Source organism: Pipra filicauda, unplaced genomic scaffold (genome assembly GCF_003945595.2).
Source record: "Pipra filicauda isolate LSUMZ 115617 unplaced genomic scaffold, ASM394559v2 scaffold157_size4220110_pilon, whole genome shotgun sequence".
In the NCBI taxonomy this organism is placed as follows: Eukaryota; Metazoa; Chordata; class Aves; order Passeriformes; family Pipridae; genus Pipra; species Pipra filicauda.
In genome coordinates this window covers 1,093,140-1,114,559 of record NW_024104073.1, presented here as the reverse complement: position 1 = coordinate 1,114,559, position 21,420 = coordinate 1,093,140, and the positions used below count along the sequence as shown (strand labels likewise).

The 21,420-nt window shown below is 38.3% G+C and overlaps 1 protein-coding gene across 3 annotated transcripts in view; it reads left to right on the top strand.

The window, feature by feature from the left end:
- Window positions 1-21,420, top strand: part of MEI4 (meiotic double-stranded break formation protein 4) — a 145,332-nt gene that overhangs the window by 20,776 nt on the left and 103,136 nt on the right. For 2 of the 3 annotated variants that reach the window (XM_039379137.1, XM_039379135.1), the window contains exons 2-4: window positions 13,317-13,369; window positions 14,131-14,470; window positions 16,899-17,180. In XM_039379137.1, the coding sequence (XP_039235071.1) occupies window positions 17,150-17,180 (31 nt within the window). In that variant the 5' untranslated portion in view covers window positions 13,317-13,369; window positions 14,131-14,470; window positions 16,899-17,149. The other variant, XM_039379136.1, reaches the window with a different exon arrangement.

Genomic DNA, 21,420 nt, shown 5'->3' with positions numbered 1-21,420 from the left:
TTTTCTTTCTCCTATAAAATATTTTCTTGGCTTTTTGAAAGACTGCTAAATAAATAAGAAGACATGAACTTCCTTCTAGCATACTTAATCTCACTGAGCCATATGGTCATGAAGCTTTAGAGGACATACAATTATGGTTATAGTCATCTCCATAAACAATTCACAAAGTACAAATTCATAGAATCACAGAAAGGCTTGGGTTGGAAGGGACCTTAAAGATCATCTAGTTCTAGCCCCCCTGCCATGAGCAGAGATGTCACCCACTAGATCAGGTAGAATTATTCTAAGAAATATATATTTATATATATTTATGAGACACTAACAATGTATTTGAATAAGAATAAATACTTTTGAAAATTTAATGCTTTTTATTCATTTCTCAATAGCAAAAAATGTAGGCATTGAAGAAACGTAAGCTTTCCCTCTGTAAGTCATTTGTGCAGTCATTAAAAGGGATGCCACATGGTGTTATGTTGATCTTCTAGAACAAGATAGCCATATGGAAGAACTCAGTATTACTAATGTTTTCAGTTACATCAATCTTCTTTTGCAGAAAAGTACTTTTAACAGTTAGGTAAGATTTTCTGTGGGACCCCTCAGTTGTTACATGGGTCCCCCATTTTTCTTCATTTATTGGAGAACATGTTAAGGCACACTGGTATATATCAGACACTCTATAGCACGACTCTCTATGCTTTACTGTTGATTTGGTATTAAAGTCCTTTGACATATTTATTCATTTAGAAAAAGTTCCGTTAATTACTATAAACCATGAGTTTGAAAAGTCTTAAAAACTAGCAGAATGGATTGTCAGGCTAAACAAAAATCAAATTGCTAAGTAGCAAATTAAAACATTAGATCACATTTTCCTTCAGTTTACCTCTATAATACTAGGTCATTTTTACAAGGGGTAACAAATGACCATATCCCTTGTTTAACTGGTGTCACCCCAGAATGCTGATCTCTATAGGTCTCTTCTGTATTCCTGTCCAATTACCATTTTCCCCATTTTGAATTGCCAGAACATCTTATTACAAAGAACTCCATCTCATTCTAAGCAATTAATAATTTTTCTGCACATAATTTCCCTTCCTTTCAAATGGGGTAAGCTTTCCCAAGCTTGGAAAAGTCCTGGAGGAACTAGAGTGAAGCACAGTCTTTGAGGGGGTGACTCAACCCGTACTGAGATAAGCATGAAGACAGATAGCGTGCATTGCCTTTGGAAAGCACCTCTCTCCCCACTGACTGCAGAAAGTAAATGAAACATCTACACTGTGTAGTGCTACACATATACCTGAGCCTGGTCTTAAAATCAGAAGCATAGTGTCCACTCTACCCTCACGGATTAGTCGTTCTGGAAAAGCACCAATGTGACTGACCACAGGCTCTCAACTTGCACCTCTGCGTGACACTGCAGTTCAGAACTGCCCAGGGAACTTTCTATGGCAATGCACTGCATTGAGCAGATGACTCACAGAGGCACAGGCAGATGTCAGATGCAGATGGCAAATCCAAGCTTGGAAGCAGCCAGGAATGTGAATGTATTATTTTGTCTTTGACACTACCCTCAGAAACATCAGGGTCTCGCATAGAGGCTGGAGTGATATGGTAATGCTAGAAAGCCTAAAAGGAACCTTCTGGCTTTGAAATTATTAAAACAAGGAATGAAAGAGAGAATAAAATTTCTCTAGCAATTTAAAGATTTTGAGAATTTAACTGATTATAAAGACTTTTCTTTTTTTTTAATTCTCTGGTTTCATTTCTCTCTTATATAACTGAAATCCTTTTCACTTGAATGTGTAGATTTTCTCTGTGTGTATAGAAAGATGATTTAAATCTACTTCCATTTTTTATTCTAAAGGAGATAACCAGATTTTTATGATGGAAAGACACTAGAAGAAAATCTAGTAAAGAACATGACTTTTAGTAAGTTAAGACTGCTACTCGTTTATTAATGTTATTACCTTCATGAATCTCTTGACAGAATTAGGTGCCACAAAAGTGTAAGCTTTTCTAATCTATCCTCATGTGCCATTTTACTCAATTAAAATGTGATTGCCTGGAGCACAGGTTAGATGTTTGCTCAAGCCAATCATAGATACTGGATGTATTCTAAACATGAGTAATGCTTTTAACCAGATGGCTGTACAGATAGCTGTTTTGCAATTTTATTTTTTTTTTAATATTTGCTTCCTGGCTCTTTTATTTATATTTATCATGAGATTCTAGCACCATATGTCCATTTTATATACCTTTTAATTGCTTGGAATTGGTATGCAACATTTTCTTTTTGAATGAGTCCACAAAACAGTAAAATAACCAAATAGTTAAAATTTCTGGGCATTTTCATACTCTTTTATCATAATCTTTTATCTTAATCTTTTATCATCTTTTATAATCTTTTATAATCTTTTATCTTAATCTTTATCATAATCTTTTATCATAGTCTTTTATCATAATCTGTTTAAAATTAATTCTGGTACCTTAATCAACTTATGTTGCATCCTCTGAGAAATTCCAGAGAGATTCTCAGAAAACACAAAGGGGTTGTCCATTCATTGAGCAAAATGTTAATGAAAACTGAGTTCTGCATCTATCTCATTCCTGATTTTAAATATGCCAATCTCATCATTAGATGGCAAAATTAAGTGAGCTTGTTCCTATGTAGAAATATTGTAATTTTCCTTTATAGAGGAAATCTGTGTGAATTAACATTAGATTTTGCAAGTAATTTTGGTGACTGCAAAAATAGGTTCCCAATTTTGGACTGTATTTTGCACTCAGATGTTTAAATTTACTTATGTGAATAATGTAATTTAATTTTTTCAGTTTTATAATTTAAACATACTGCATGCACAGTGTCTCACTAAAGATGTCTATATATAATGGTATTGGCCACAGTCTGTGTACTGAACAAGACTTGCTGAAGCGACCGCCAATAGAAAGAAAAATATTTTTAATGTGTAACCAATTTCTTCAGCAAAAGTTGCAGATTTATTTCGTAACTATTTGTCATTAAATGGCCTGAACTGAACCTAGATGACATTGATTCAGTACATCTTCCTGGATGTTGCATGTGGCAAGTCTTTACATCAGGGAGACTTCTCTGTCTTTGAGTCCTTTGTTCAGTGCCTCATATTCCATGAGCAGAATATTGGCACTCATAGAATCATAGAATCAGCTGGGTTGGAAGGGACCTCCGAGATCACCAAGTCCAACCCTTGATCCAACACCACCATGGTTACTAGACCATGGCACTAAGTGCCACATCCAGTCTCATCTTAAAAACCTCCAGGGATGGAGAATCCACCACTTCCCTGGGCAGCACTCATCCTTGCTCTCATCACCTCCAACCTGCCAGTATGATTATCAGATATATCTAAATTTTTTTCTTTTGTTCAGGCAATTTTCTTTGTGCTGTTTTGAATAAAATTTAAATTGCTTCCCCTTTGGAGGCTAAAGCTCTTAAACTTTTCTCTTAATTTGACGCTATAAAAATAGTACCCACTAAAAAGTCAAAACTGATTGTGCTCATGTAAAAACTGTTAAATCCTTTGAACACAGATAAATAAAGTCTTCAAACTTCTAAAAGACTTTATCGGAAGAGTTTCTTAGAGGAAAAAAACACTCATACCCAGAAAAAACTAATTAATATTGGCAATGGATTCACAGAGGAAACAACATTATTCTCATATAGTCAAATAAACTATACTTTTCTACTCATTAAATCAGAAGCTGTCATCTTGCCAAACAGTATAACAGTATCTGTGGTCCAAATATCAGATTCTAAAAATAAATACAAACAGACTGTGGCACACGTGGTGGACAGTTTGTTCTCAGATTGCCTGTAATGTGATGTGCCTTTCAGCAGAGTGGTGGACTCAGGTCGACCCAGCCTCCAGAGGCTTGGGAGATGGTCACTGGCCCCAGGGGAAGAAAAAGTGTCTGTGGGTGACAGGGACATGGCAAGAAGGCAGGACCTGTAGCCCATGGAGATAGTACTGGAATGAGTAGAGATCTGACTCACCCGTAACTCAACCCCCGCTGTGGCAGAGAAGAACTTTTCAGAGATCAGAGGGAGCTGGCTGTAAATCAAAACCTACTGTGATCACAGCAAGCAAGCAGAGAAGCAAGAACCTGCCTGTGGGTATATGATAGATGGAGCAGATTTGTTTATGTACAGTTTTATTTCTTTTCTGTCTTACTTAGTCACTCTAAGTCTAAACCTTTAAAACATTTATCATTTTGGTTTGTGTTTTAATAAAATCTGGCTTTGAGTTGAGAGAACTTTTTGGTCTTCTGGTCTCCACTATAAGGTAAGGGTTAAGACATACATCTCAGACATTTACCTATCCGTCCTCTCACGCTATTGCACATACATCCTTTGCTTAACACTGTGCAGCATTTGAATTTATCAGAACTGGCTGCAAATTAATACTTACATCATGTGAAATTGCCAGAGTTTCAAAATTTGTGCTGTGTCACTCAAAAGAAACATTGACACTTTCTTTTACATGGCTTCCCATTCTTTTGTTTTCTTTTGTCATTCTAAGCTAAACAACACTTCTTGACATTTTCACTCGGTTCACTGTGATCTTAATTGAAGCCTTTAATTTCATCTTGCTCTAGTTTACTTTCTATTTTGAGATGCCGCACTGACTCCTGAAGAGCTGGTCTTTGTGCCTCCACTCTAACTCAAGTGTAACAGTAAGTTTTTTAAGTGAAACTTAACCATGTCAGTGCTATGTAATGCAGGTCTACAGTAATTATTTAATCACCCAGTGGCAAGGTAAAATATTTGAACCGTTCTGTAGCAGTGAATCTGATGAGAAACTTGTTTAAACATGTCTTAAAATGGCTCTTTGTGGTCCCTTTGCAAACACGTGTTTCTTCTTCCCAACAACCCCCACAGCAACTGTTATCTCCCATGCAGGAATGTCCTGGGAAAGGTGTCCTGAGGTGTCCCATTGGTCCTTTGTTAACCCCTTCCTATTGGCTGTTGACCCTTTACCTGATGGTTTTTTCTGTGTGACCCTGAACTTGTGATTGGTTCCCCTTTGACCCTCCTAAAAGCCTTATAAACCCCTTCCCAACAATAAACGCTCTCTTGCCTCCTCTCCACACCCGGTGTGCTGTCTCTGTGCCTGCCATGGAGCCACGTGGGTGCTGGGGGGAGGGCACCTCTCCCCTCCAGGCTCGGGGCCTGAAAAACCCTGTCGCTGGAGTCCCCTTTCCCCGTCCCTCAAGACGTCGGAATGGTTCTTCAGATGGAGAAGGAACTAGAACTGGGCTCCCCCACGTCGTGGGTGGGGAAAGGGATCCAGACCGTTCCTTTTGGGTTTGGAGTTTGTTATTTGGTTGGTTTTCAGTTTTGAAAAATTCCCAAGCAAGTCTACATATCATTTATAAAAATACTTAGCTTAATTTAGGAAGTTCCAAAGGAAGAAAACCCTCCATTTATTTCATAGTTACTATAATATTTTATCCTGGCACTCTGGGGCACTATTTTGGGGACTGATTTATGTCTTCTCCCATGGGCTGCTCTCCTTAGTCTTAGATCATCCAGAAACTGGGGAAAAATCTCCATGAATTCTAAGAAAGTGATTTTCACTTACTTATCTCCACCTTTAAAGCATTTTCTTTCTTCCCCACTAGCTTTGTATGGTTGTTTCCACTTACCACACAAGTACCCCAAATAAAAGTTCTTGAGAGCTGGGCAGGGTCATCCAAAAAGGCTCCTTGCTACTGTGGGAAAGGCACAAATAATCTTGGGTCATCACATTTTGTTACTTGTTTATTTATTTGTAGGTTGAAATCCTAATTGTGTAGTTGAATTGATTTAAAGTGAGCTAAAGGTCATACTTATTTTGGTCAGGCAGTTGAGATGATTTGTAATTCATGTTTCTCTCATTTTAGCCATACTATGCTAATTTTCTTTTTTTTTTTTTTCATAGTTACAGTGGAATTCTATCATGTCCAAACATATTTTCTAGTTGATTATTTCATGGCTCTTACACCACATTTTCATTTTGTGTGTTTACTGTTTTCCTCAGACACTAATAGTTTCTTTAAGAGTCTACAAGACTCATGCCACTGTTTACTTCCAATTAAAAGGTAAATGAGAAACATCCCATCTCCTCATGCACACACAGAATTATAACTGGGTTGTAATTCTGTGTACCTGTACAGAGACAGACATACATATATAGATCCATCCTAAACCCAGAGCAGAGGATTTCATAACTGTTCCATGGCCATCAGTGAATATTCCGAAACTATTAAATAATGAATTTTTATGCTGGTATTATTTCAAGAAGTCATTATATTTGTAGCATTTTCCATTCTAAGTGTCTACAACTCTATAATCCCTCTATAATTAAATTATTATTTGTGTATAAAATTTTGTGAACACTATTTGCCCACAATAACTCTGCTTAAACCTGGGGAAATGCAGACAAGTAATTAAAAAACCTCTTGTTATAACCCTTTGTTTGAATGCACTGTCAATTTGACTGTAGATTTTTTATGTTATCTTTTGTTTTCACAATATCGAGTTACTATAGATTCCAATTTATTGAATATAAAACTATTTTTTCAGAACCTCTGTTACTGAGATCTCAGATGAAAAATTTTCAGTATTTCTATGGAGAAGAAATTGTATTTTTCAGAATGTGAAGGTCTGGAAACTATTCTAATGCATAAAGTGCCTTTTAGTGGACAGGTACTTCAATTAAAATACAATCTGTCTGCAATGTGACAGGCTTACACTAACTGGATTTCTTGTCTAGTAGTCTAATTTGAAAGCCCAGAGGTAACCACTTAAAACCATAGGAAACAAGGCTCAATTTGACTATGTGACCATGTGCCTTGATCCAGATTAGTTGTTTTATGGTTTCCAAAACCCTAATCAGTTTGTTTAACAGCCACCCTGTAATAAGCACCCAGTAAACAATACTTCTGCCTCAATCTACCTATTTTTATGTTGAAGAAGGTGAGAGTTTTGGAGATACAGAATTAAAACTAAAAAACAGTAAAGCAAATGCACAACTAGATAGGAAATAGCAAACAAATTGTACCCAGATGGGTAGTTTTGATAGCAACTCCTAACTGCTGTCTCTAATTTCAATGCAGAATAACCCTGCAGAACTATACTATTGCTAGTTAGGAACGGTTTTCACAGTTTTACAAGTTTCCTTCATATTTCTTATTTCAAAGAAATAGATCTGTTCCCTTGCAAACAAGTTTGATTTGGGTTGGGTTTTTTTTCTGTTCTTATTCTGATCTAACGCTAAGAATTTTAATATACTTAATCTTCACTTGATTTATTCATCTACTTGATTGGTTAAACAGTGATCACACATATAGGTGTCTCTGGAATGTGCTTGCTTTTTTTTTTTTTTTTTTTGTGAACTTGCAGTCCTGTGTGCTGAATACTTAACAGAAATAGTCATCTTGGTTAGATCTGTATTCAATTACAGGACAGTCGTGTTTCACTTTCCCTATTTGTGTAAGGTGATTTCATCCAGAATGTTATTTGGCTTGTCCATTATCATGCAAAATAATATTTCCAAATAATGTTCTTCCTTTCTTATCTATAATTTGCTTTCTCATGGCCTTTTCTGACTGCTTCAAAATTTCCTTATTCAAACTCCCATGGTCTGACTCTCACTTCAGCATAAGAACAGGACAACCTGGACAATATACCTAAGTATTCTAAGTTCCTGAGGTTGCTGATCCTGGTTTTCTTTCCCCAAACTTGGCTTTCCTCTACCTTCCTCTTTTGCCGTTACTGTCGCAATCTCTTCTTTGGACATCTTGCAGAGCAAGCATCCTGTGAGTAATATGGGGTTTTGTGGTTTTCTAATTCTACTTCTCTTATCCTGTTTCTTATCCTATTTTTTCACCCTGAAAGATTTCCAATAGTACAGCTCTGCCTCTAGCAGCGCAGCTGTCAAGATGTCTAAAGTGTAGAGAAGTTACTTTTTAGCTCTTTACACTTTTAAACGAGACTGTCTTTCTTGTACATCATTGTAGAATTTTTGAAATACAAGAAAACTTTTCCAGCCTCTGGAAATCATTGCACAAAGCAGTAGATGCTACAGGCATCTGCACCATGAGCAGATTGGCTGTGAAAGGCAAGATCTGGGGACACAAAAATGCTAATTGCTACTCATAAATCTCTGTGCTTCAGGAGCTATAATATTAGAAGTTCTTGAACTCCCAGACCTTCTGATAGCTGCAAATAAAGATTTTGGCACTACTTCTATTATCCATTCATAAGAAGGGGCACAAATGAAAATATATGTATATGGGAGCTGTAACTGAAATGTAAAAGTATGAGCATCATTATGGCTGTCTTCCATACTAATTTAAACTGATGCAATCAAATGTATGCAGGGATTATTAAACCAGTCCCAGGCACATTTTGATCTGAGCAAACTAGTACCCTCCTGAGCAGCTCCACAGCACAGGTTGGCCCGTGACAGGCTCCATCCACAACAGACAGCTTGGAGGTGGATATCCCATTTTGGAGGCTGAGAAAAATTATCGGTGTGGGCACAGCCAGACAAAGCCAGCTGGTCTGGGGATTAATGAGTGGACCTTGGTACTAGTATGTTTACTGGTATAGACATAACTATCTTGCCTCCTGAGTGCTTGGGTATGCCTTGCAGAACTTCAGCTAGACAAAATCCCCAGGGAGGGGTGGGGGAGTGGCGTCTGGCAAGCTTACCAACTGCAATTTAACTCTTTCGTGGTAGAAGTGTCTGCAATGGGTATGAGTGGGAAGTGCCTGAAATCCAGGCTTTTTGCACTCTTGCAATCCATAGCAATTAGGATCTGCATGAAAGGGCAGGGAGTGTATATAGAAAGTCCCTGTATTTGGGCAATGAGCACTAGGAATGGAAAAACCTCCACAGCTGGTTCATAAAACATCTGCAGTACTACCCAGAGAGGAAGCTCTTGGGTCAACAGCTGGCTGGTAATAGGCTTAGCCCTGTAAATTTTCTTGCTCCATAAGATTTCTGCTTTCATTTAGAGGAAAAAAAACATTTTATGGACCACTGTAAACATTGATTCAACCAGATTTACTTCTGAACAAAGAAAAGGAGACCGCAAAGATAGCTAAGAAGGTGTGTCATACTGGCTAAGTATACAAGCCAAAAGGGGAAGCACTATTGTTTTAAGGGGTGTTCTACATGGTTATTTCACCTCTGCAGCACTTGGCATTTGTGCAGAACAGGATTTGCCTTCAGTTAAGCAAAACAGACCTTGTGGTCTTGATCATCCATCGTCCTTCCTTTCTTGTATCCTTGGAAATACATATAAAATGCTGCTGATTAGTTTGGATCGCCTGCTTCTTTCCTGTACAACAGCAAGAAGCATAAGGAAAATAAAGTTATTAATGAGTAATAGGTTTACTGTTCAGGAAAGACAAGATTAAACTGGTGGGACTGAGGATCACTGTGGCAGTAACCAGCAGTGAAATAAAGGTTATATCAATGGATTAAGGAGAAGTATCTAGTTTCTGCAGTAAATAAAGTCACCTGTTGGAACAATAGAAAACAAAATTATAACAGGTAGTGATCCTCCAATAGCCTGATGTGATGCAGCCATATGAATAGAAAACATTCTCATGGACAGGGAAGTACTAAACAGTACTTTAGCAAGAGCTTACATGAAGTGTAGTGCACAATTATAGCTGCTTACACAAGAGAATTAAATATGCTGAAAAGTAGAGAAAGCATCTAAGATACTTAGGGAAAAGAAAGTTTTTCAAATGATCAGAGGGATGCAGCACCTTCCTGTGAGATAGTTGGGGTTGTTCAGCCTGGACAAAAGAAAGCTCTTGGGAGACCTTATATGAGAGCCTTTCAATACTTAGAGGGGGCTTATAAGAAGAGACTTTTTACCAGGGTCAGTAGCAATAGGACAAGGGGGAATGGTTTTAAATGAAAAGAGGAGAGATTTAGGTTAGGTGTTAGGGAAGAAATTCTTTACTATCAGGGTGGTGAGGCACTGGAACAGGTTGCCCAGAGAAGTTGTAGATGCCCCATCCCTGGAAGTGTTCAAGGCCAGGCTGGATGGGCCTTAGAGGAACCTGATGTTGCTCTAAAAAGATGTCTCTGGCCATGGCAGGGGGGGTGGACTAAATGACCTTTAAAGTTCCTTTTCAACCCACACCATTCTATGAATCTGTCTTCAGTGAGGAACTTGGCTTTCACAACCTAACAAAATGTTGCATGTCTATAATACTTGTATTAATACACCAGAGAAAAGTTATTTGAACTAATAGCCACTGCTGGCACAAGAAAAAATGGGTATAAAGAGGCCATTAATAAATTTATCCTGAAAAGAAGGTTTATAAGCATCAAAGCAGCACCATTTTGGAACAGCTTTTCTAACTGCATCACAAAATTTAATTTGGTTAAGCAGCACAATCACAACATGGATTAAACTATATGATTGACCAAAATTGCAGAACTCCTATGCTTTCCTAAGGCCTATATTACGAGAAGGAAATATTTTACATGTTTTGGGTAATAAAGGTGTAGATCCTATATTTCTATATAAGATTATGAGTTCAGTACACACATTTGCTGTTGCTGACTTTTCCTTGCTTCACTTAATGTTTATTTTGGGGTGATGTTGATTAATAAGACTTTATGAACTTGATTATATCTAGTTTTGCTACTGTTTAGGTACTTAACTACATCTCCATCACTAAATATACATTAATTCTATTAGATTTTTCCAATATATTGTTAATCTTGTAGTTATAGTATCACATTTCAGCTTGGCGTGCTGATGTGTGATGTCCATTCCCCTCTCCTGTTCGGGTTTTACTTTTTGCTGTAGTTACTGACCATAGCTCCACTCATATCATTTATGTAGGTTAAATTCTTAGTGACCCTAAATCTGTTATCATACACACCTTATTGTTTTTATATTGTGAGATGCCATGGTTCCCAACTTGTTATGAGGGAGACTTCCAAAGAAATTAAGATAGCTTGTCTGTGTGACAGTCTGGACTTGCAGAATACCTCCTTGCATTGTTGTATTTGTTAAATCCACCTTAACAGTAACTCAGCAAGGTCTTGTATGTGCTGTAACACAGTCTATCTTAATATTTATTATTTAATCTATCAAAACATTTGGCTCTCTCCACACACGGGGGAACAATTAAAAGTCCTGAAAAACTATACAAAATTTCTCATGTAATTAGATGTTTCAGGGTACGTTATTAAGGCCATCTGTTCTCCTGGATGACTGAGTATGACTGAGAAATGAGATGTTTCCTTTTCTACTTGAGGTTCCGTCTGTCTTGATTCTATATTTGATTAACACTGTATGGGGGTGGGGGCTTAATTTATTTGTAATGATCTTAACCTGTATAACTGGTTAAGTATGATTAAGGTAGGATGTTGAACTGTTTAGCATTTGAGATGCCCTTTATTGTTTCAGTGTAAATAACTCACTTGAACATTTTTCTAGGAGAATCTCTATTGCTTCTCTGTTGTTTACATTCCCCCACCACCTGCTTTTTTCCTTTTCTACCAGTGATCCAATTTTGCCGTGGAATAAATGGTTACAACTAGAGAAAAATCGCTGCCATGTCATGCTTTTTGAATTTGGCTAGTAAAGCCAAGCAGATCTGAGCAGTGCAGCAAAACATATGCTGTAAACTTATGAGAACTGGCTTGTTTTCCCCTCTGTAACATCTGTGCAGTCCAACCAAAGGCAACTTAGAATATGCCAGAGTGCTGCACAATGTGGAGGTACCCAAATTAACTTTTAATTTAGGTATTTCTGCTGTTCTGCCAGCCGTGATGTGCCAATACCATTAAGAGGAGAATTCAGTCCCTTTTTATTCGAGCAGCTGGTTGTCTGCACTTTTCCCTCTAAGTGCCTCTAAATCCTAACAGAGCAATGACACGCAGCAATACTTTCGTTTAACATTTCTAACAAGTGATTGCTTTAGCTAGATTTTGCATTAGCACACACACATTTAAAAGTTAAACCTGGCTCTGAATTATGCTTCCACTTCTTTATATAAATTTTTGCAAATAAGATCAAAGATCTCTTCTGCTCTGCATATAGAAAAGTATTTACAAATCTGTGCTAAACCAAGACATCTGGTCATTGTGTTTTGGTTACTGCACTGTGTTTTGTTATATCTATTGTGTTGTCTTTGATATTTCATCCACTTTATGTACAGCAGCAAGTACAGTTATAGAAATATTCAAAAAACACATTTATTCATCCATTCACTCAAATGCAATATTGTTTGAAAAATTAAACATGAGATATGAGTTTATAATACATTGTTGCTGCACAATTAGCACTGTTAATGTCATTGGTCTGGCATCACCCTTAGGCATGTAAACCCTGGCACTTGCCCAGACTGCATGGCTTCCTGTTGGTTTTAGGAATGCTTATCAAAATCCATAAACAGTTTAAAAATAGTATTGGAAGATAATTGTAGGCATTTAGAATAGCACATAGCTAGTTATCAAGGAGTGAGTTAGTTAACTTTCACTCTCTTTAGTGTCAGCACAGAATAACAGGAACTTCCAACTTGCAATTATTTTTCCTAACTTGGGGAAGGTATGTAATTAGGTAGCTCATTTGGAGCGAGATATATCACCTAGGAGCCCACATTCCTCATCACTTTAAAGAGCTCAACCTTGACTTCTCTTTTAATCCCCTGAAGTTAACTTCATCCCTCCCCAATGTATGTTTCCCTGGCCTGCAATGAGATGAAGTCAGCATTTTTCAGCTATTTGTAGCTGACTCTAGAGACATTCTTTGTCCCTCTTGAGCAGAAAGGGCATGCATCTTTCTACAAAGGAAACATAAGTGCTGCTACTGTGGCCATGAAGCTACAGATGTACCATGATGTACACCATTGTGAACACAATTCATACAGTCATCTGGAATTTATGATCTACTGTGAAAGAGATGTGGACTTTTTTGTGTAATTGGAAAGAGAATTTAAATTCCTTTTTAAGGAATTCTTCTTGAAATAGTACAATTTTTTATTATTATTTAAAGTGAGAGAAGTTGCTTAAAGAACATCACAATAGCTATTAAAATTTTGACAGATGTTCTGCTCCAGTGAAATGTGCAACTGTTAATTTTAACCCAAGTAACATAGAGATAGGTTGAGCATGTCAGAACTTTTTGTTACAATACTTTTGTAGACTAAAGTATGTCTTCATATTTTTTCCCTTCAGGAATTACACAATGTCATAGTTGTAATAATTCCATAATCAGAAAACTGAAAAAATGAACTTTGATGGATTTTTTTTTTCCAGAATGCCTCTTTCATAAGAGAACTGCATAAGAGATCTGGAAGCACCAAGATTTGGTGAGAAATTAAATCATTCAAGAAGTGGAATTTTCATCCTTATAGGAGCTCTACTTAAAGAGTCATCTCACAAAGGTGTTTTCATCTTGGGAATGGTCATGTCAGCTCTCTGCTCCCTTGACAATAATAATGTACATCAGTTCTCACAGATGGTATAAGTCACTGCAGATTATATCATTACTGGATAGTAAAAATACTGTGTTTATAGATGTCTTTACATCATTTTCTATATATTTTAAGACCTGTATTGTCCAGGTGCTACAGTAGTAGGTTTGTTTTCTCAGAATTTAATAATCATTAGAAATTCTTAGCATGTACGTTATAATTTTTTGTTATAATTTTCATGTGTCATAAAAATACACATTCTGCTACAGGGAACTAAAAAAAAGATATGCACATGAAAGTCAAGGTTTGAAATATATATATATATTTTATTTTTTTTCTCCTGTTATACTATGAGCAGGATATAGAAAGGTGAGTTTTCTGGCCCTTTTGGCTTTTCTAGGCCCTGGCAAAAATATCTGGGCTTCTCAGGCTCCTCCCCTGTCTCAGCAAACTTGTTTATAAATACCTACAAGGGACATGTTTTCTTATAATTGAGACAGTAAAGTCTCTGCTGTTCAGTGGTGAGTGTAATTTTCCATTCCAGTACTTCACCTGGAGACACAGCAGATCCTTTGTCTCTCAGCATCTAAATTAAGATGGGGGTTTTATCTTATGTAAAAATTCCTTTGTGATATCTGCTGTTTTCCGTGCTACAGAGAAGGTTACAGGAGATCACTACAGCCTGATCTGGCTGCAAGGACCTGTGAAAAGTTCAAAGCTGTTATCAGTGACTATCCTGTCCATGGGATTCATCCTCCTGCCCCTTGCCAAGAAGAGGGAATTGCACGTGAAGTCATTTGTCCTCCATCTGGCAGATCCTTGAAGCTTGTATCCCACCTGTCTCAGCCTGTGGAGCCCTGGAGAGCCTGGGTGACTGGTGCCTGGTGCATTTCCCCAGGGGATGGATTGGGGCTGAAGCTGCAGTAGGCACAAAAGAGGTGCACCTGCTTTGGGGAGCTGTTGTCCAAAAGATACTTGTGGAGCTTCTTCAGTGGGGTTAGTAGATTTTTGTTTATTAAATCTTGTTTTTGTAGAGGAACAAACAAGAATGGATATGTGAAAGCTCTCCTGTTAGGCAGAATATTATAGACTCTGTGTTCAAGCTGTACTTTAATTAAGGGTATCAAAAATAGAAAAATTGTCAAACAGACTGAACATTGGGGATGTTTTAACAGGCAGAAAGAAGGATGAGTGAGAGCTTAGCAAACTAATATAGGCTTGGAAAATAAGATTTGATGACCTTTTAATCACTGCTTTCTCAGTATGTAGAGGAAGATCATTTATTTTCCCAGTACTTCAGTTTCTTTCTGTACAGTGGGAATAATAAAACTGCTTGAAATAAGCCTTGCAGGGAGAAATGTTAAATATTGGCAAGTGCTTACAAGTTTTGATCAAAGAATCACACTAGCTATTTACTTTGGGCAAGTAAATGCTATGTGTGGATATGGAATTTCAAAGTAAAATAGGTCATTAAATCATGATATGGTAAGGCATTCCTCTTAAAGTCATGAGCTAAAGAAAAACAACTGAACATTAAAGAGCCTTTGACAATCTTCAGAGGAAAAGACAAGTTATCACCTTTAAATATGAAATTACAGATAAATATTGATTTTGGAACATTTAGGTTGTCCCCCCAAGTTCCTTAAAATGATCATCTCACTCCATGAGGATCAGCACGGCCAAGTCAGATATGGCAACACACTTTCTGAGCCCTTTTTAATTAAGAATGGTGTGAAACAAGGCTGAGTTCTCTCTCCTACCCTATTCACAGTCTTCTTTAGCATGATCCTCCAAAGGGCCACGGCAGATCTCAATGATCAGGACGGTATCTACATTCAATACCGTACTGATGGAAGTCTATTCAATCTAAGGTGACTGAAGGCCCACACCAAGACCTTAAACCATCTTGTCCGGGAGCTGCTTTATGCTGATGACGCCGCCCTTTTTGCCCACACAGAAGCAGCTCTGCAGCGTTTAACATCGTGCTTTGCAGATGCTGCTGAGCTCTTTGGGCTGGAAGTCAGCTTAAAGAAGACAGAGGTCCTCCATCAACCTGCACCTCAGGAAGTCCCCCATCATCCCCACATCACCATTGGCCAATCAGAGCTCAAATCAGTCCAACAGTTTAATTACCTTGGTAGCCTCATCTCCTCAGATGGTAAGATTGATGGAGAGATAGACAACAGGTTAGCAAAGGCATACAGTGCTTTTGGAAAACTCCACAAAAGAGTATGGCGTAATAAACACTTGAAGAAAAGCACCAAGATCAGTGTTTACAAAGCCATAGTGTTGTCTACTCTCTTATACAGATCTGAATCATGGGTCATCTACCGCCACCACCTGCGTCTCCTAGAACGCTTCCATCAACGCTGCCTCCGTACAATCCTAAACATCCACTGGTCAGATTATGTGACCAACACATCTGTTCTAGAGCAAGCAGCTATCACAAGTATAGAAGCCATGTTACTGAGAACACAGCTGCACTGGGCAGGGCACGTCTCCAGGATGAAGGACCACCGCCTCCCTAAGATCTTGCTTTATGGTGAACTTGCCACTGGCTGCCGCAAGAGAGGAGCCCAGAAGAAAAGATACAAGGACTCCCTGAAACAACATCTCAACCTTGGCCATATTGATCACCATAACTGGTCTACTCTGGCCTCCAATCGGGAGGCCTGGAGACACACCATCTATAACGCAGCTGTCTCCTTTGAGAACGCACGCAGGATCACTCTCGAGGAAAAAAGGCAACGCAGAAAGAACCGTGTATTGCAGAATACACCATCTAAGGAGTCTTTCTGCTGTGCCTTTTGCAATCGGATTTGTCTGTCACGTATTGGCCTCATAAGCCACCAGCGTGCCTGCAGCAAATGTGGATAGAGCCTTCCCAAATCTTCGTTCGCGAAGCCTAGCCATGATGACAGATAAATATATTTTCCTTCCTTAACCCCCCCGTAATTCCAATTAGGGATTTTACTTCTCACATCCCTCCCAAACTGTGGCACAATGCCACTATGCATTACTGAACAGCTGCCTTACTTGACCCCAGAAGTGACCACTTCTTGGCAGTGGATGAAGAGTCACACAGGTTCCTTGAGTACTTCACTGAGATATTGTGACTAGATTAATGCTCAAGAAGTGTTGTGAGATACTTGGATTAAAAGCATTATGTAAGGCCAAATTAATTATGAGTATTAATACAATCTTGATCTAAAGAGTAATTTGAATAAGGGATAAAGTAATTACAAGATCTTTTTGAGTCACGTACAGCATGATTTGCTTCTCCATATAAAATATCTCCCACATCATTTAGAATGTTTTTGTGGAGCAGAGCAGGGCAGTGCCACTCAGAAGTGACACAAATATATGCTGCCAGATGTGAGTCATCACTGAACTCCAGCACTTGTTTCTTTGTTCACATTTCAAGCACAAGACAACCTGTTCCCTACAACAGAGTTGCCAGCAGATGCCTTGATGGAACATGTAATCAGGAGGCTGCCAAACAAGGAGGGGTGTTTGATTTTGTTCTGAAATTTCGGGAATTATCTTCATTTCCTGTGAACACCTGTGGTTACATGGCACAACCATCCTTGTCCTTGGGTGAAATCCTGGCATTTCTGAAATAAAAGAAATCCAAGAAATGTCCTGTTTGCCTTCAGTGGAACCAGGATTTCCATCATGTACATGTTTCAGTGCCATCTTCTTTCAGGTAAGGAAACACAGAAATGCTGGAAATTACATGAATTTGGTAGTCATATGTAGTTAATTTCCCTACAAAAGTAGAAAAATAAGACTGAACCTTACTGACTGGTCTCCAAATCTGTCTTGACAGTTGGGTGGACCACATGGGTTTCCACTGCAGCTTTTTGCATGGCAAGCTTTTGTGAATACCTAGAAAGTTTGGTATCAATTTGACTTTAATGAAATCTGAACACATGGAGATCAGATTTGTAAGTCTAAGCCTTGTATATTGCTATGTTAGATTCTTTTGATTAACTACATGTATCCAGAGTATATTTAAGGCATCTGTTCTAGGATGAACTGAGTTGCTCCCTAGATCTGCATTGACTCTAATTGACTTCAGCTAGTCACATGAATTTTATAATTTTATACTTATTTTTGTAAGTACTTTAGGATTTTAATAAAATGGGACTGGAATATTGAATTAATTAATGTTACTGAGTTAGTTACCACAGAAACGTGAACAGATAATTGAATTTTAACTTTAGAAGCAGCATATCTCTGCAAACTTCTCACCACCAAATGAAATATTTGAATTGAATAGCCATTTTCTTTCCAGATATTGGACAAATAACTCTAATGACTATTCACACAAACACCACTTATAAGGCCAGAATTCCACATGCAGACTTCCTTTTCATGTAAAATTTGAGGCAACTGTCTAAAGCCAAGCATACAAATGGCATTCTGAACATTTAGTTCTAGTCCATTTATTTTTGTTTACTTCTGTGCTTCATTATAATGAGATACACACTTTTGTGTATCAGGGATTATAATTACTCATGTCCATAGAGCAGCTCACTGGAGAGTGTAATTATTGCTCACATGTTGGCTCAAGGCAAGAATTAGACTCGAAAGTCTGACATGGTCATGACTCGTACATTTTAATTTGTTCACCTCCTGGTAGCACCTAACAGATCACCTATGCCTGTCCTAATTTTTCAGCACAAAGAGATTAAACTCCTGTCTCTGTATCCTTTTTTGGGAGGGAGATAGTCATACCTGAGAATGGAGTTGGCCTTACTCACAAAGACAGAGCTAACGCAGGGACGGGGCTGGCACACAGGGCAGCTGGCCATGTGTGCGGCACTGCCAACATCATAGACATGTCCGAGGAAGACATGTCTATGGAAGACACTGGACCCTTACTCACCTGAGGAACAGGAGCAGGCAAAGGCTGCTCCAGCTCCATTGCTGTTACGCTGGCCTCTGCACTGCTGACACTTCTGGTCTCTTATGTTTTCTGTCTGGTGCACCATTAAATTTCCTGAGAACTCTCACACTTCAGTAGAACAAAAACCTCCAGGATTTAACACTGTGTATTGGGTAAGGCATTGTGGTTTGGCTACATGTTGGCTAAACCAAACAAGTTATGCCCTATTAAGCAACAAAAAACTTCAAATGTCCCTTCTTTGCCTATTACCAGTAAATCCTGGGTCTCAATCGTTGAAAAATATCTGGTACTCAGGCTTTTCTGGGCTGGCTTATTCTGAGTTTCTGTGAAGACCCCTCCACAGCATGGAGCCATGACCATCTCCTCAGAGCTATATTGCAGGGCATGTATGCATGAGCTTATTGTGGGAATTACAGACAGAGCTATAATGCTATGGTTGGCCAAGATTTCTCCATAAGGCCTTGGTAAGGTAGGTGAGCCTACACAGAGATGGCCATCCTGCTCTCCATGCTATGACCGAGGGAACAGAGGAACCATTTTTTCCTCTATACTCATACAACTAATTACAAAACAATAATAGTCTTTCAGAAAATTGCCTCCATTACAGCAATGTTGGAAGTGGTAAGACGAGACCAAGTGCGCTAGTTGTAAATATGTTTATGTATGTTTATGTAAATAATTATGTTTTAATATCTTTTAATAATAAATGCTCACAAACAAGCACAAATTAAGTTAATTCTGCATATTTTAATTCATTTTACTTTTTTATAAGACTAATGTCTTTCTATATGATTTTAAGTGGTTTTACAAAATCGCTTCAAAAGAGATGATTCTACAGAGTTTGCATACACTTGATATATATCTTTGGAATTATTTGTTCTTGTGCATGCTTTTAGTTACAGAATAAAGACTGCCTAAACTTTTATTGAGATAATTTAAGTAATTTCCTTATAACAAACTGAATGAAAAACACATCATTAAAAAAAAGATTTAAAGACAAGAAAAATGCCATTTCATGAGAGCACAACTCTTGAATGATTACTTCATCTCCAACAGTGAATTCTTAGTTATTTAATGAAATCCTGGTTATTCCATATGTGTCAGGAGTTTTCAGTGAGACAAAATGAACCTTGGTCCTAATGTATGCTCTGGGAGTGAGAGGCACTGGGCAAATATTATAGCAGGTCATTTTAAACTTAATTTGCTCAGTTGTCTTTGAAGGTATCTTGGGTGCTGATAACAGCAATTTCTGATTGTCTGTCAGGCAGTGCATGTATGCAGGAAAAAATGTGTCACTGTCCTTTCCCTCCTCACCCACCGGTTATGGATCTTTCCTGCTGATACACAATCCATCTCCCCAGCTCTTTCATTAACTGTGACTCAGCTGCATACCTTCACCCCCTCCTCCCCCCCCCCCCCATGTTGAAAGTGCACATCCTTCCCTGCTCTGACATCTTGGCACAGGGATTGGTGTCAGGGCAGTCTGGGGTGCTGCTGCAGTGCACAGCAGTGAGCCACCCCCGTCCACCACCTGCTCCTTCCGTGCGGATGCTCAGGCCAGCACCACAGCTGCTGCTGCTCTGAGGTACCACCACATGTTGGCTGCACCTGAACCCCAGCCCGGCAAGGTCTGCAGGAATGCATCAGGCCACCGAGGCTGCAATTCCTCTCACCTAACCTCAGCTTTCTAAAGGTTAGAAATATAGATACTGGTCTATTCCCTTTCCAGCTAATGGAAGGAGACAGGAACAGCTGGCCAAGATTTCTCCAGGTGGACGTCACCACTCTCCAAAGGTGTCTGTCCTGCACCTACAGGGACATCAGTTGGCTAACACTAACTGCATGTGGCATTGCCAGGTCTCAGGAGTTTGCAGAGGCAGAGCTTGACCTTAATGTGCACCAAAATGATTTTAGCATTAACAGAACCTTTTTTGGCAAGCAAGTTGCTCTACATAAGGAAAGATCTGCACATGGTCCTCCCAGCATCTGGTACTAATATTCTTTTGCAGATTATAAGATGCAAGAGCAATACAAACAAAAAGTGTTCTCAGTGATGAAGAAACATCATTAGAAGTTAATGAAATAAATTTCTAAACCATTTAAAACTGGTTTGCCAATAGGCCAACCCCAGACTGAGTTAACTCAAAAGGACTATAAATACTGATTTTTGAAAATTAATAAAATAAAGGAAACCACACTAACATTACCTGAGCAAAATTAAAGGTGGAAACAAGAAAAGCAGAAGGAGATTATGTACATTTCTCAAAGATAATTGCTGGAAGTATATTTACGTCTGTAAGTACAAAGGGGAAATTGAAATTTATAGTATTTATGTCTCAGCACATTTAAAGTAATATTTCATAAGTAATTCCAATGAGTATAGATCCACTTAAAAGCCATATAGCATAGAAGAACAGTGGTCTCATTACATGAAGTACTTTACAATAAATAAGTGAGCCACTGACTAAATTGTTCTCGTTCATAAACTGCACAGAAGAAAATAAGGGCAATCAGTGGGACAAGAAACATCTGTTGATGTTCAAGATGAAGTTCTCGTTTAGTGCTAAATTAAACTTTCTCAAACTTTTTTTCTCATGTCACTATTCTTTGATTCTTTATGTTAAGAGTCAAATCTTTGTTGGCAAAGTCTCACTGGGATTTGCTTGATCTTGCAAAATGCAGTTTCCAGCTCAGCAAACTTATACCAGACATACACAACCCTAAGCAGACCAATAGTTCCATGTTTAAGAGTAAAGGTTTTCAGCACATTGCAAAACTCATCCTTAGTTGTTTCTGTTCCAGTAACGTTTCTGCATTTTACTGTAGAAAGTTTTTGCTAGCTGATACAAAATTCCTTTCTTACACTTTGTTCATCCCAGAAGATGCAAAACAAATTGTCTGAATGTGATTGTGTATATACACACACACATACAAATCCACACTCATGCTCTAATGCATACAACACATCAGCCAGACTCCTAATATCTACACCCAAAATTAAAAAGAGGGACTGACTGACACCAGAGTATGTAAA